Below are 13469 nucleotides of genomic sequence, written 5' to 3'. Positions count from 1 at the left end.
GGACTATATCTGGGATATGACAGCAGCAATCTCATTAGCATCAATGTCTCATTCCAAATCAAGTCCCTATTTGGGGTATAATACTAGTATCAGATGATCTCTAATGTAGCCACCTAACTCCTCTTAGAATTGCCATTCACAACAGTACAACCAATTGTCATCTTTCTCAAACATAGTCTTGAGTGTGGCTTTTATGGCTGGTAGGCAACAAAATGTGAAACTGTTTCATTTTTCACATTTGTTCTCTAATTGTAATATTTCAATTTCAGTCTGTTCTATTTTTTTTTTGTGTTGCATTTCTTTATTGAATTTAAAAACAAAAACATACAAGTACAGCCCTTAGTAGATGGCACCCAGGGTACCCATGGCATAGGTGGTAAAGGGGATCCCCAGGGCTAAAGCACGAGGTTGTGCCATCGTAGGTGACCCAGGCAAACTACTGATGCCTGCTAATGCAGATTGCCAAAGCGGTGCAAACTGCACAAGTTCAACGGTGCTCTCACCACGAGTGGCACAGTCCCAGGCACTGCCTTACATATATGTCAGACACCCCTAAGGAAGGCCTTGCAGTCCAGGAGGGACGGGGCATTCTTTTTGAGGTGCAGGCATGTAAGCACAAGCTTATATAACTCAATCGCGTCCTTTCCACTGAGGTACACTATAAGTGCAGGCCAGTCCATTGGATGACAATGGACTTAAGCCCTGGTTGACCATGGCTGCTAGCTCCATTATGATACCGCCTCGATCTGTAGAATTTGGGCCCAGATTTAAGAAAAGTGGTGCTTCATTACATGAAGCGCTACTTTTCTTGCGCCCCATTGCACTCCCCTAATTCCACCATGTGTGCACCCTATTAATGATACAGCGCGCCATAGCACATGTTAGGATCAATAGCATCATAATTTCTGATGGTATTGTGGTACTTTGCAGGATTAGCACCAAATAGTTTGGCCCTAAGCCTGCAAAGTACACAGAGGTCCATTATAAACAATGGTGAGCCTCAGTTTAACGCTTGCACTGAGCAGGCTTCTGGGTAGCTAAAAGTGACCCGTACCACCAGATTTGGTCACCTCCGGGGCGGATTAGCTGCAGGAGCTAGCTGCCCATTGGCCACAAGTCTTGGTACCCCTAGGTTCCTTAAATCTAGGATTTAAGGACACCCCTGACACCAGAACCTCAGATTCGATGGACTAACTTCAAAGAAGGCCACAGATAAGATCTGCATCACCGACAACCAGACACTGGCCAGTGCTCCAAAGCAAAAGAGTGAAACTATGTCCCTGAGAGAACAAACTGGGAACTGCATGATCGACCTTAACACATGTTGGTCTAAGTAAAGCCTGGCTGCTCTTTGCCACACTCCCAGGACTGAGCTAAGGATTTAATAGTGCAAATCCAAGGACCATCTCTGTGGTAGTGTGAGAGTATTACATGGAGAGGACTAACCCGCTCACCATAATACTCCACTTTCCTACACATTGGCTCCAGATGTTACAACAACAACTGGGGGTACAGGAGACAGACGAGAATGAAAAAATAAGGAAAAGAGAAAAGGAAAAAAGGAACCCCTCTCCCCACAGAGAGGAACATAGGTGATTATCAATTTGTAGGCCTTTAACCCAATGAAGCTATCAATGAGGATAACAGGAATGACAATAACAATTTGTAATTTTCAGCAGACAGTTCGGAGGACAAACCCAACGAGGTAGAGCAAAAGGGTGGGTTAAAGTACAAAAGTGATGAGGAAGAGAAAATTGTATGGTAGAAAAATAGGTGATTTAGAGAGCGCTAGAGGTAGTATATAGAAATAAGAGCGTCAGAGAAGTATAAAGAGATGCAAGGTAGTAGTATGAGAGATGTATGAAAGCGAAGCGAGCAAAATAAGAAGTAAGATCTATAAATATAGGGCAGATAAAGAGGCAGTGATAAAGGTAGAGCAGCAGAGTCACTGGTAAAAAAAGATAAGGTGTAGAGAAAAAAGAGGCGAGGTGGAGCCAGAGCCGTAGGGAAGAGGAATAGAGATGAGGATGATGCAGAAGGAGAGAAGGTATAGTAGAAAGAGCGTGTGAGAGAGATTATAAATGCTTAGAAACAGCGGTAGCAAAAAGGAGTAAGGTAGTGAGAGAAGTGAGGCAGAGAGAACACAGGTAAAAAGAAAAAGTAAGCCTGGGTTAAAATTAAAAAATGCTGGGATAGTGTGCTCCATTTTATGAAATTACATTTCTACAATAAAATCACACCATTTTGAGTAATTGCTCACCATTCACAGTAAAAAGTTACCACAAATGCAAGAGAACAACAGAACGTGAGCGTCTGTTGTTCTTAGTGCTTTTATTTGTTGCGTCCTCTGGCCAAAAATTGACGCGAGGACGCATTTCACACTTAAATATAATGCAAAATGATGCATCTGTATTTCAATAATTATATGTAAATTTGCATAATTTTGCTGTAATTTTGGCAAAATTATTCGAAAGCAAGTTAGGCAAATTTCCCACACTCCTAGTCAAATAGTATTGGAAAGGTAGAGAACAGATGAAGAGGTAAGTTAAGAGGGTAGAAGATGGAAGAGAGAGGTGGAGTAGAGATGTGGCTTGAACGATCACCAGAGTTTGAAATTATTTCAAGAATTTCATCCATTACCTTTGTGTTGTTGCAGTTGACACCCTAAGTGTGACGGGTATGCCCAGACGTGAGTCCCATGCTGCACTGTACTAAAGGACTAAAGCTACACTCTATGGACTAGCCCCTCATAGGGCAAAACTGGTCTGAGGTTGCTTGTTGTCCCTTCTGGAGGAGGTCTCACCTGGCAGTTCTGGACAGACTGTTCGCATGCGTTGGTACTGATTTGCATAACATGGACCTTTGTCTAGAGTGGCATCATGTGCAAAAATGTATGCACTGTGTGGCCCCAAGCAATCACTAGGGATGAAATTAATTCAAGCATTCTATTCATGTATGCCTGTATGTATATGGTATTTTTATAGCACAAACCTAGCCTAAATGCAGCAGAGCACTGTACCTGGTCAAAGGCAAGCTTAAAGTCAATGGGCAATGGGAGAGCAAACTGAGTTGTGGACATTCAGTGCATTGTGATGTAGTGTTCCTTAAAGAGATTAGTCTTCAACTGCTTCCTAAATTGGAGCAGCGTTGGAAGGTCCTGATGGATACAGCGGCGTTGTTCCAGATCATAGGTGCATAGATAGGAAAGGCCTGTTGTCTTGTTTTTTCTCTTTTTTACACTTCTTAGTCAACATTTTGATGGTGTCCTACGCTGGCTTGCTAGAGTGGCATGGACTGGAATGGTGCTCCGAGCGATCGCCAGTGACTGCGATTACTTCAAGTATTCCATCCATCCATCCATCTTATTGTTATTGTTGCATTCAAGAGTGAGACATGATGACGACAATGATGATGTTTGATGAATGAGTGAGACATTAGTTAGAAAAGTGATTTAGAAAAAGAGGTGAAGAGTGATGAGGCAGGTAAGTGGGAGAGAGAACCGTAGAGAGGGGTAAGGTATAGAAAGATAGAGATAGAAATGTGAGCTAAAGAGAGATGAGGCTGAGAGAGAGTTGAAGCCTGATCGAGGAAGTCATATGGAAACAAAGCAGTGAGGTGCAGAGAGAGGCGAGGAAGAGAGTAGGGTAGAGAGGCGCATTTGAGAGAACGAGTATTGAGACGTAGAAGCCAGACAGGGATTTATGAACTAGAGATAGGTGATGGGTACATAGGGATGAAGAGTCAAGCGGATAAAGAGAGAGTGAGGGGCGAGGTTGAAGAAGTGACTTGAAGTAAGAAGAGATGAAACAAAGAGATAAGTGAGGCAGATAACGGGAGGTAAAGGGTGACAGATAATACGGCATTTATTAATGTGGAATGTTCACAGTAGGGGAGGTAGAGACACTGCGCAGAGAGTAGGGTGGGGATTTAGGGCAAGATGTAGTAAGCCGTTTGCATGGTGCAAACTGTGAAAATCGCAGTTTGCGCCATGCAAACAGCCTTCTGCGATGCACATTCACAATATGCGAGTCGGTACTGACTCGCAAATAGTGAATGCACTCGCAAATAGGAAGGGGTGTTCCCTTCCTTTTTGCGACTCGCTTCGCTATGCAGAATTGCTTTTTGACCGCGAATGCGGTCGCAAAGCAATTCGCAGTTACCACCAGTGTCACACTGGTGGTAACTCATTTGCAAAAGGGAAGGGGCCCCCATGGGACCCCTTCCCTTTTGTGAATGTTGCCCAAAAGGTCTTTTCAGAGCAGGCAGTGCCCTACTCTGAAAAAACGAAACCAAATGGTTTTGTTATTTTTTTTTTATTTTGCAACTCCTTTTCCTTTAAGAAAAACGGGCTGCAAAATAAAAATAAAATAACCTGCTTTATTTAAAAAGCAGTCACAGACATGGAGGTCTGCTGACTTCAGCAGGCCACCATCCCTGTGAGTGCAGGGACTCGCTATGGGGTCACAAAATGCGACCCACCTCATTAATATTTATGAGGTGGGTCTTTGCGACCCCATAGCGAGTCGCAGACGGTGTCTGAGACACCGTTCTGCATCAGGATTTGCGATTCTGAAATTGCGAGTCGCACCGACTCGCAATTTCAGAATCGCAAATTCTGACATTGCTACATCTGGCCCTTAGTGATTAGTGAAGTAGAGAGATGCGTTACAACAGCATAGAGGTGTAGAAAGATGTGAAGTAGAGAAACATGAGGTGGAAATATAGGGGAGGGGAAGAGAGGGGCAAAGTAGGCAGAGGTGGTGGGGTCACGAGTAAGAGGGAGGTAGGCAGAGAAGAAGAGAAAGTGATAAAAAGGGGTGAGATCATGTAAGAAGGGAGAGTTGCTGAAGCAAGAGATGGACCGGTTGTGAAAAAAGAGAGAAAGTTAGAGAGTGGTGATTTAGGTATGGGTAGAGACAGACAATGTCAGAGGTAGAGATAGGCTGGAAGAGGCTGAGCTAAAGAGACAAAGATGAAAAAAGGAAGTGATTACTTTAATAGGGGCCCTATGGAAGGTGGGAGGCTGCGGCAATTGTCCAATTTGCCTGTGCCTTAGCAGGACTCTGCACTGTTTCTAAAAGGTGCAACCAGGATTTGCACTTGTGACATGCAGGATCCAACAGATGTCTTCAATGAGCATTGAACTCATGAAGCCATCTTTTCTACGGTTTGATTCAACCCATGTTTGCGGATGAGTAATTCCTTGCTTTCTCCTATTTTCTAGATCTCATATCCGAGCAGTGATTCCTCATGGATTACAAGACCTCATTGTTACTAATTGTGCAAGTGAGTCTTCCATTTAATTACTTATGCAGTTGTTAACTATTTGAGAAATTGAGTGGTTCTCACCACTTGAGTGTGAGAAAGAGAGTATGGAGGTGAATGCGTTGAGTGACCAGATAACTGTATGGGGTATTTGATTAGTTAATGACAGTTTTCACTGAGGTTTAAGGCATGTCACAATATGTGCCACTGACATCGGAAGACAGCAGCTAGGGTTAGAAGGGAGAACTACTCTATATACACAGCCTAGTTGGATGTCAAGCGTTTGTTGCCCTGCTCCTGTGAGTGGAAGGTATCTTCCTCGGGTCTGCCCAGTTGTACAGCTCATTTACTTCAGTACTGAACCAGACACACAGTTCCTAAGAGCACCAAAGATCTACCTAGGAGATTTGCACAGCTCCTGTGAGTTACAGAAATCTACCTAGTTCTGCACTAGTTACCATGCTCCAACATACTCCACATATGTTCCTGAGGACTGGCCCTGTCAGTGTCCATGTGAGTGCCACAGATCACCCCCATGTCAATATCATTTGCACAGCTTCTGTGTGTTACAGAACTCTACCTCAGGGACGCACTATTCATACAGCTCACATATGAAAATGCAAAAACAATCGGTCTGATAACTCAATGTGCCTGAGATGTGGGTCCTCCCAAACAATCCTAAGTCACCTACCACAGAGCACACTTTGCAAAAGCCTCATGGAATGTGTTGCATTAATTTTAAACCATCAGATGGAAGTCGCTCCTTCACTGATCGTATTTATTGACTGTTACAATTTTTTCATCTGATGCTGTAGAAGTAAATGTTTGTCATAGCTAGAATGGTAGCTAAGTCCTTGCCGCTAAAAGGTTGGAAGTCTTTCCCTTCTTTTGTGAATTTTGGTTGGTGGAAATGTCATGTTGTATGTTTTCAGAGAAACTTCATTATCGCTCGTCAGAAACATGATCACTGTTTAATAATATAGATTACCCATGCCTCAAGATCTATCACTAAAGTATGGGTATACTGTCTCATATTTATTTGTAAAACAGTCCTCTTCACTATGAGCCCGATTCACAAAGGTAAACTTGGACATTTGTAAACGTCTTTGGGAGATCCGCCTGAGTGCAAACTTAACGATAGTACACGTAAACGCTCTTTGTGAATTCCCAAAGTTGTAAACGTAGAGTTTTGGTCTAAGTTTAGACCAAACATCTAAGTTTACCTTCGTGAAGCGGGCCCCAAATGACTAATAATGTTTTGCTTATGATGGGAAAATTGTAATATGACAATAACATTTACACTGAAACCAGTTCAGGAATCTCCCACTAGGTGAAGCGTTGTTGACTATCAAAAACACTGATAACTCATCTCAATTGGGGTAGGCACATACCTGGAACATCCCCAAATTTAACAACCTTGCAAAAGGGGACTCTGATGTAAATAGAAACCTACAGCAATTAACTAGTGGCTAAGACAGGAAGACTTGGAATGGTCATCCCCAGAGTAGGGCAGTCATTCCCTAGTAGGCTCACATTGTCTGCTAAAGTTTGAGCTCCCCCTCCTAATTATATAATGGATAAAGTACCCACTGCTGTATATTATAAACATTTTGCAAATCGTGGTGGAGATCCATAACTATATCGAGCAACAAAGCCCTAGGCAGAGTTCCTTTGTAGGGTTATGCAACTGCTGTATGGCAGGGGTACTTTATCCCATATAATACATGGTAACACCATCACCTTTCTGACAAACCACTTAAAACCTTGGTTTGTAGCTCTTTTATATCAAAGAGAGAGCAGGTTTGCAAACATGAAGAATAAAAATAGAACATCTAGTGCAAAATTAAACACATCAAAACATGTTAGATATCTGTTGCAAAAAGATATTAGAAACAGTTGAATACAAAACTGTAGTAGTTCAGAATGTGTAAAACATGCAGAAAGATTCTACGTTTTCTATAATCATCTAAGGAATGCAAAAAACAATCATGTTATTTGTGGTAGTCACTTTAAGCTACAAAAACAGAGTAGTTGAAAGAAAACCAACATTTCATTTTCATTGCTTTCCACCTCGGGTGCGGGCTGTTGAGTTCTGACATCTTTTCTGTATAATCGGCACTTGGGTGTGTTGGAAGTCGCCGATGATAAAGAAATTAGATACACAGCTTTATGCAGGGATCCCATGTATTATATGAAGGACAAAGTACTCCCTGCTGTACGTTAAAAGGATATTGCAGTCGCCGAAGAGTTCCATAACCATATAGAGGAACAAGGGTGAATGCAGAGTTCCTTTTTTAAGGTTATGGAACTCCGAGGTGACTTGCAGTATCCTTATCATGTCCGCCAGAGGGTACTTTATCCTGTATAGTACATGGTGACACCATCACATTTCCCACAAACCACTTAAAACCTTTGTACGTAGCTGTTTCGAACGCTCAACAACTCTTAGAATCCGTCAACAAAACAATAGCAGAATTTAAAGTAAATACTATAAATCAAAAAACAACTAAATTAGCAAGGGATATAAAGAACTTTAATATCACTACAACATATCCCTATTTGAGAGAAGATTTTTAGAAAAACAATAACCTGAATACTTTAAACTCACAATTCCAAACAAGATCACGTAAAAGATTCATAACCTTTTCTGATACGTCCTCTGATTCCGATCTAGAAACACAAGGATCATTCTCTGCGGCACAACCTTTTTTAGGCAGAGGCGGCCACAGAGGAACAAGAGGGGGCGGTCCCCCGAGGGGGCAATTTCAAGATCAAGGCTTTTTCCAGACCAGAAGGAGAGCTTACAGGAGATAAAAAAACAGAAGAACTTATTCCTATTTATAATTTGTCTTCATATTCACTCCTTCAAACAGAAAGACAAATACTTAGCAAAGGACTTTCTTTTGTCCCTACTAGAAACCAACACCCGATTGACAGTAAAGTAGAAGTGTTGAAATTTCTCCGTAAAGTCAGGCTTAAAGCTTTCTTTAACTCAGTGCCCCCACAGGAAGAGGTTAATAATAGTGGATTAAGAGCCAAATCCACTTTCTTGCCAGAAAGAAACTACATGCCTTTAGAGGTAAACGTCTTTGAAGATATAGTATTAAAAGAGTTGGACTTACTTAACACAAAAAAGATCTACTTCAAGGATAATTGCTCTAAAATAAAAAAAGACGCCATAACCAACTTGGCCAAGAAAAAAGATATCATAATTAAACCAGCCGACAAAGGAGGTGGGACCTAGAACAATATAATGTAGAAGTCATGAGACAACTCAGTAACATACTACATTATCGGGAAATTGAAGTCAGCACTCCTAAACAAGTTAGATCCCAAATTGAGGCTATTACATCTGAAGCCAGGGAACAGAGGTGGATGAGCAAAAAAGAGTTTGAATTTCTTAATCAGAACGAAGGCAGAACTCCATGTTTTTACATCTTGCCTAAGATCCACAAGAATTTAGAGAGACCCCCAGGCAGACCAATTGTGTCGGCCTGTGGTTCTATTCTAGAACCTCTTGCACAATTTGTTGACGTTTTCCTAAAACCTTTCGTGACCAAGACTCTCTCCTATGTTCGTGACTCAATGGACATCATTAACAAACTAGAATAATTTCCCTTTGACGAAGACAGACAACTGTTGGTTACCTTCGACATAGAATCTTTGTACAGCAATATCCCTCAAGATGAAGCGATAGAGATCATCAGGAAAGTATTAGCTACTGACATCGAGACCAAAAAATCCCCCCATAGAATTTTTAGCTTCCCTAGCCACATTGTACCTGAAACACAATTTCTTTAAATATAAAGAAAAATTGTATTGACAGGTCAAAGGAGTAGCAATGGGCTGTAGCTTCGCTCCGGAAATTGCCAACCTTGTTATGGACTGCTTCGAACAAAAGTGGATTTATCCACAATCTAATCCTTTCAAAACACATATCACAAAATGGTACAGATATATGCGGCATTCTAATGATTTGGGAAGGTACAGTTGAAGAACTCAGTAGGTTTCATAATTGGCTGAACCAACCAACAGCTGATTTCAACTTTACTATGAATCAAGACAAAAGAAAAATTAACTTTCTCAACCTATGGATCCTAACTAGGAATGGGGAGTTAGAGGTCAGCCTCTTTAAAAATCCCACAGATCGCAATACATTGCTACACTTCTCTAGTGGTCACCCCAGAACACTCAAAGAGAACCTTCCATATGGCCAATTCCTGAGAATTAGGAGAAATTGTATTGAGAAAGAAGATTATTTTCAGAACGCATGGGAACTCACATAAAAATTAATTAGCAGAGGATACCCCAAAAAACTGGTGAAAACAGCGGCTAAAAGAGCCTGGTTTACACCCAGAGAGGCACTCTTAGGGCCAGATGTAGCAAAGGTTTTTCCCCATTCTGTGTCTATGGGAAAAAGTGTTCGTACATATGGCCCTTAATCCCCAAAGTGAAAGCAAAACAAACCCCTCTAACTTGTGTCATTACATACAGTCCAAAGGCCAACAAAATATGTTCGATCATAGAAAAAAACTGGAAAATCATTAAAGATCTAGATATAGACAAACCACTTTTTGCCTTTAAAAAAGCACGCAGTCTGAAAGACCAATGGATCAAAGCAGCCAACACACAAACAGAAGAGAGAAATTTGAGATCAATGCTACAACTACCAGCTCTCCAGGGCCACTACAGGTGCTGTAAATGTATTGCATGTCAATATACACAAGATTCTAAAGAAATACTACTAAATGGAAAGGTACATGTGCAAAACGATTTCTCGAACTGCAATACAAAAAATGTTATTTATTGTATAATGTGTTCTTGTGACAAAGTCTATATAGGACAGACTTCGCAACCGGTTAAAAATCGTATTTTACAACACCGGTCAAGAATTAAATGTGCTTTAAAGGGAGCTCCATTGGTGGAACATTTCATGGAGTGCAAACACAAAGCAGAAGACATTCGATGGACAGTACTGGCTGTGATTCAACCCAAATCAGATGGATTGGCAACAACAAATAAACTTCTGAAATTGGAAGCCAGACTGATAGAAAAATACCACACAGCCCGGAATGGGATAAATGATATTGACAAAGTTTGGACATTGATTGGATGATGGCTAAACATTACTCCGGCGGGGGAACCGAGTATCTTAAGGTTTTGATGTGGAAAAGAGACATTGTAACAAGTGCAAAGCTATTCCAATATGTGCTATACCGGCAATGTTGATGGAATCATTTTTGCTTCAAAGAGATCTTGTACAATTGGTAGACGTTCGACTGAGGAGATCGAGATCTTGTATATGGTTATACTGTGATATACTTTGTTGTTACAATTGATATGCAGTTTGTGCATATATACATATTTGTTTTACTGTGCTTAATTACAGGCACCACTAAAAGATATGAAACAAAATGACACACCAGGCGCGTCCTGCACAGTATAGACTTAGAGCACCGAGCTAAATATACCCATTTTCGTGAAGGATTGCACATTGCGTTTCTTAAGAATCATACTCGGCCTCCTTAAGATGGCCGTCTCCTGGCCCCATGCACATAACTATACTCGCCGGTCTAGATGCCTGCAAGTTTTAAACAAACGCAAATTACTGCACGCTGTACTCGGCTGACGAGACATGCCGCCTCGGCTGAGACGCGGTTAGACACGGGCAAGTTTTTTACCCAAGCGGAATATCAGCCGCCCTGTCGGGTGAGAAGCACACATTCTGGAGTCTTCGCCAGCTGCATAAGCCACACGGATAAATTAAGTAAGTGCTGTACCGCCGTCATTTGAGTACTGAAAGGGTATTGTTGAGTTTGACGATATAGTAATTTTTCCCTGGTCTAATCCCACTCTGCTTTCATTTTGGCAGCCCGCACTGGCTACAAGCACCGCATACGTGTGCACGTTCCATGTAACTAGGCACGGAGTGCTTCTCGTACCTTTAGTGGCACAGTGAGTCCCTTTCTTGATTAGTTTTTAGTATTTTTCATTAATTGTCACTTCCATACATGCGAGAGAGGTATTTGCGTTTTTTTCACTCAGCACCAGAATTTGATAATATGCGGTGCTTCCCGGCGGAGAATATTGGGGCCAGATGTAGGAAGCTTTTTGCATGCTGCAAACTGCGAAAAACGCAGTTTGCGGCATGCAAAAGGCCGATCGCGATGCACAACCTCAAATTGCAAGTCTGTACCGACTCGCAATTTGAGGATGCGACTCGCAAATAGGAAGGGGTGTTCCCTTCCTATTTGCAACCGCATCGCCATGCTGAGTTGCTTTGTGACCGCGAATGCGGTAGCAAACCAACTCGCAGTTACCACCCACTTGAAGTGGGTGGTAACTCATTCGCAAAAGGAAAGGGGTCCTCATGGGACCCCTTCCCCTTTGTGAATGCCAAAAAAAATGTTTTTTCAGAGTAGGCAGTGGTCCTATGGACCACTGCCTACTCTGAAAAAAACGAAACCAAATGGTTTCGGAAGTTTTTCTTTTTGCAACTCGTTTTCCTTTAAGGAATACGGGCTGCAAAAAAAAAAAAAAAAACTGCTTTATTAAAAAAGCAGTCACAGACATGGAGGTCTGCTGTCTTCAGCAGTCCACCATCCCTGTGAGTGCACGGACTCGCTATGGGGTCGCAAAATGCAACCCACCTCATTAATATTCATGAGGTGGGTCTTTGCGACCCCATAGCGAGTCGCAGAAGGTGTCTGAGACACCTTTCTGCATGCACTTTTGCGAGTTGCAAATTGTGAGTCGGTAGGACTCGCAATTTGCAACTCGCAAATTTTGGTGTACCTACATCTGGCCCATAGATACTACCGTTAACAGGTATTGACCATAGTTTGTCTTCTGTTGGGATCTTCATGTGCATGCTTGAACTTAGCATGTTTGGATATTTTAAGGGACTCACATCTATATACACGGACACAAATTTGGTGCCATAGACACTGGATTGTAACATTTGTGGGTGTCCCACTGAGAGAATTAGTTCTGTGCACAGGGATTTTATGGTGATAATTCAGCACTGAAGTACATAGGATAGCTCTCTTGCATTAGTTATGTTTAAATATATTTTTAGTTAGTTTCCTTGTGTTTAATTTTTGTAGAGGCGACGTTGCCCCTCGATAGTCCTGATGAGGCCCTGATTGAAGAGGCCGAAACGCATTGACATATATACCGGCGAGATTGTGTTCTCTAATTCGAATCAGCTTTACAAAAAATCATGTTATACGCAGCGCAAAATACCTTAAAAATTATATAGGTATTTGACAGTTGCTTGTACGTGAACCATCAATCATCACAACAGAGTGGATTACAATCATAACTTTGAAATTGTGACCACCAGTATCTTGTGAAGAAAGGTTGTTGGGCACAACCCTTTACTGACAGTATGGTCAGTTTCAAGACTTTGAGAAGCTAGATGTTGGCCTCAGTTGGACCAAGAAGAAAGTGTGAATTTAATTTCATGTGTGTAATGTCTTGTTTTGGAAATATTTGTTATTCTATATGATTCACCAATGAGCCATTTTCTGCCTTGCACATAATTAGTTGAAATAAATTTTGGAAAATAATTAATCCATAAAGACAGCATTGAGCACTGTTTTTCAAAAATAGCTATTTAATCTATCCCTACCTTTAGACCATTCCTTTGTTTACATATCGTTATTGAACTCAGGTCAGGTTAGGGTCATCGGGTTTCCTCTCTTTTTTTGCATAATCATATGAAAGACTGAGCATGTTTGCAAACATGAAGAATAAAAATAAAACCTCTAATGGAAAATTAGCCACCTCAAAACCCTACTAGATATTTGTGGCAAACGCATATTAGAATCAGTTCAATACAAGTCAGTGTTAAAAAAAACGAAGCTGCAGTAGCTCACAATGTATAGAAACCTGCAGAAAGGTTCTAGCTTTTCTCTATCTAAGGAGTGCAAAAAATAAACATTCTCTCTGCTTATCGTTACAAGCCTTTAAAATAGAAAATAAGAATGAGAAGCAGCATTGTTTTGCCTTAAACAGATGCTTCAATTTTGTGACCTGACTTGCATTTCACCTGCGGGCCCTGACTGCAGTTGTGACATCAGAACTTGACTGTAATAACGTATTCGTTGAATTCTGCCTATTTTAAGGAAATCAGAGACTGCTATTTATTCAGGGATTACAGAAGCCCATAAATTATTCTAAATAAATCAGTGACTGTTGTT

At 41.3% G+C, this 13469-nt stretch overlaps 1 protein-coding gene across 2 annotated transcripts in view; it reads left to right on the top strand.

The window, feature by feature from the left end:
* LOC138258803 (NXPE family member 1-like) overlaps positions 1 to 13469 on the top strand; it is a 458523-nt gene that overhangs the window by 316778 nt on the left and 128276 nt on the right. For both annotated transcript variants that reach the window (XM_069206036.1, XM_069206035.1), the window contains exon 4: positions 5225 to 5286. In XM_069206036.1, coding sequence (XP_069062137.1) covers positions 5225 to 5286 — 62 coding nt within the window. The remainder of the gene's footprint in view (positions 1 to 5224; positions 5287 to 13469) is intronic.

Source organism: Pleurodeles waltl, chromosome 9, assembly GCF_031143425.1.
Source record: "Pleurodeles waltl isolate 20211129_DDA chromosome 9, aPleWal1.hap1.20221129, whole genome shotgun sequence".
NCBI classification, from domain to species: Eukaryota; Metazoa; Chordata; class Amphibia; order Caudata; family Salamandridae; genus Pleurodeles; species Pleurodeles waltl.
Note: the sequence above shows the minus strand (reverse complement) of the source record. Positions and strands in the feature narration are given on the sequence as shown.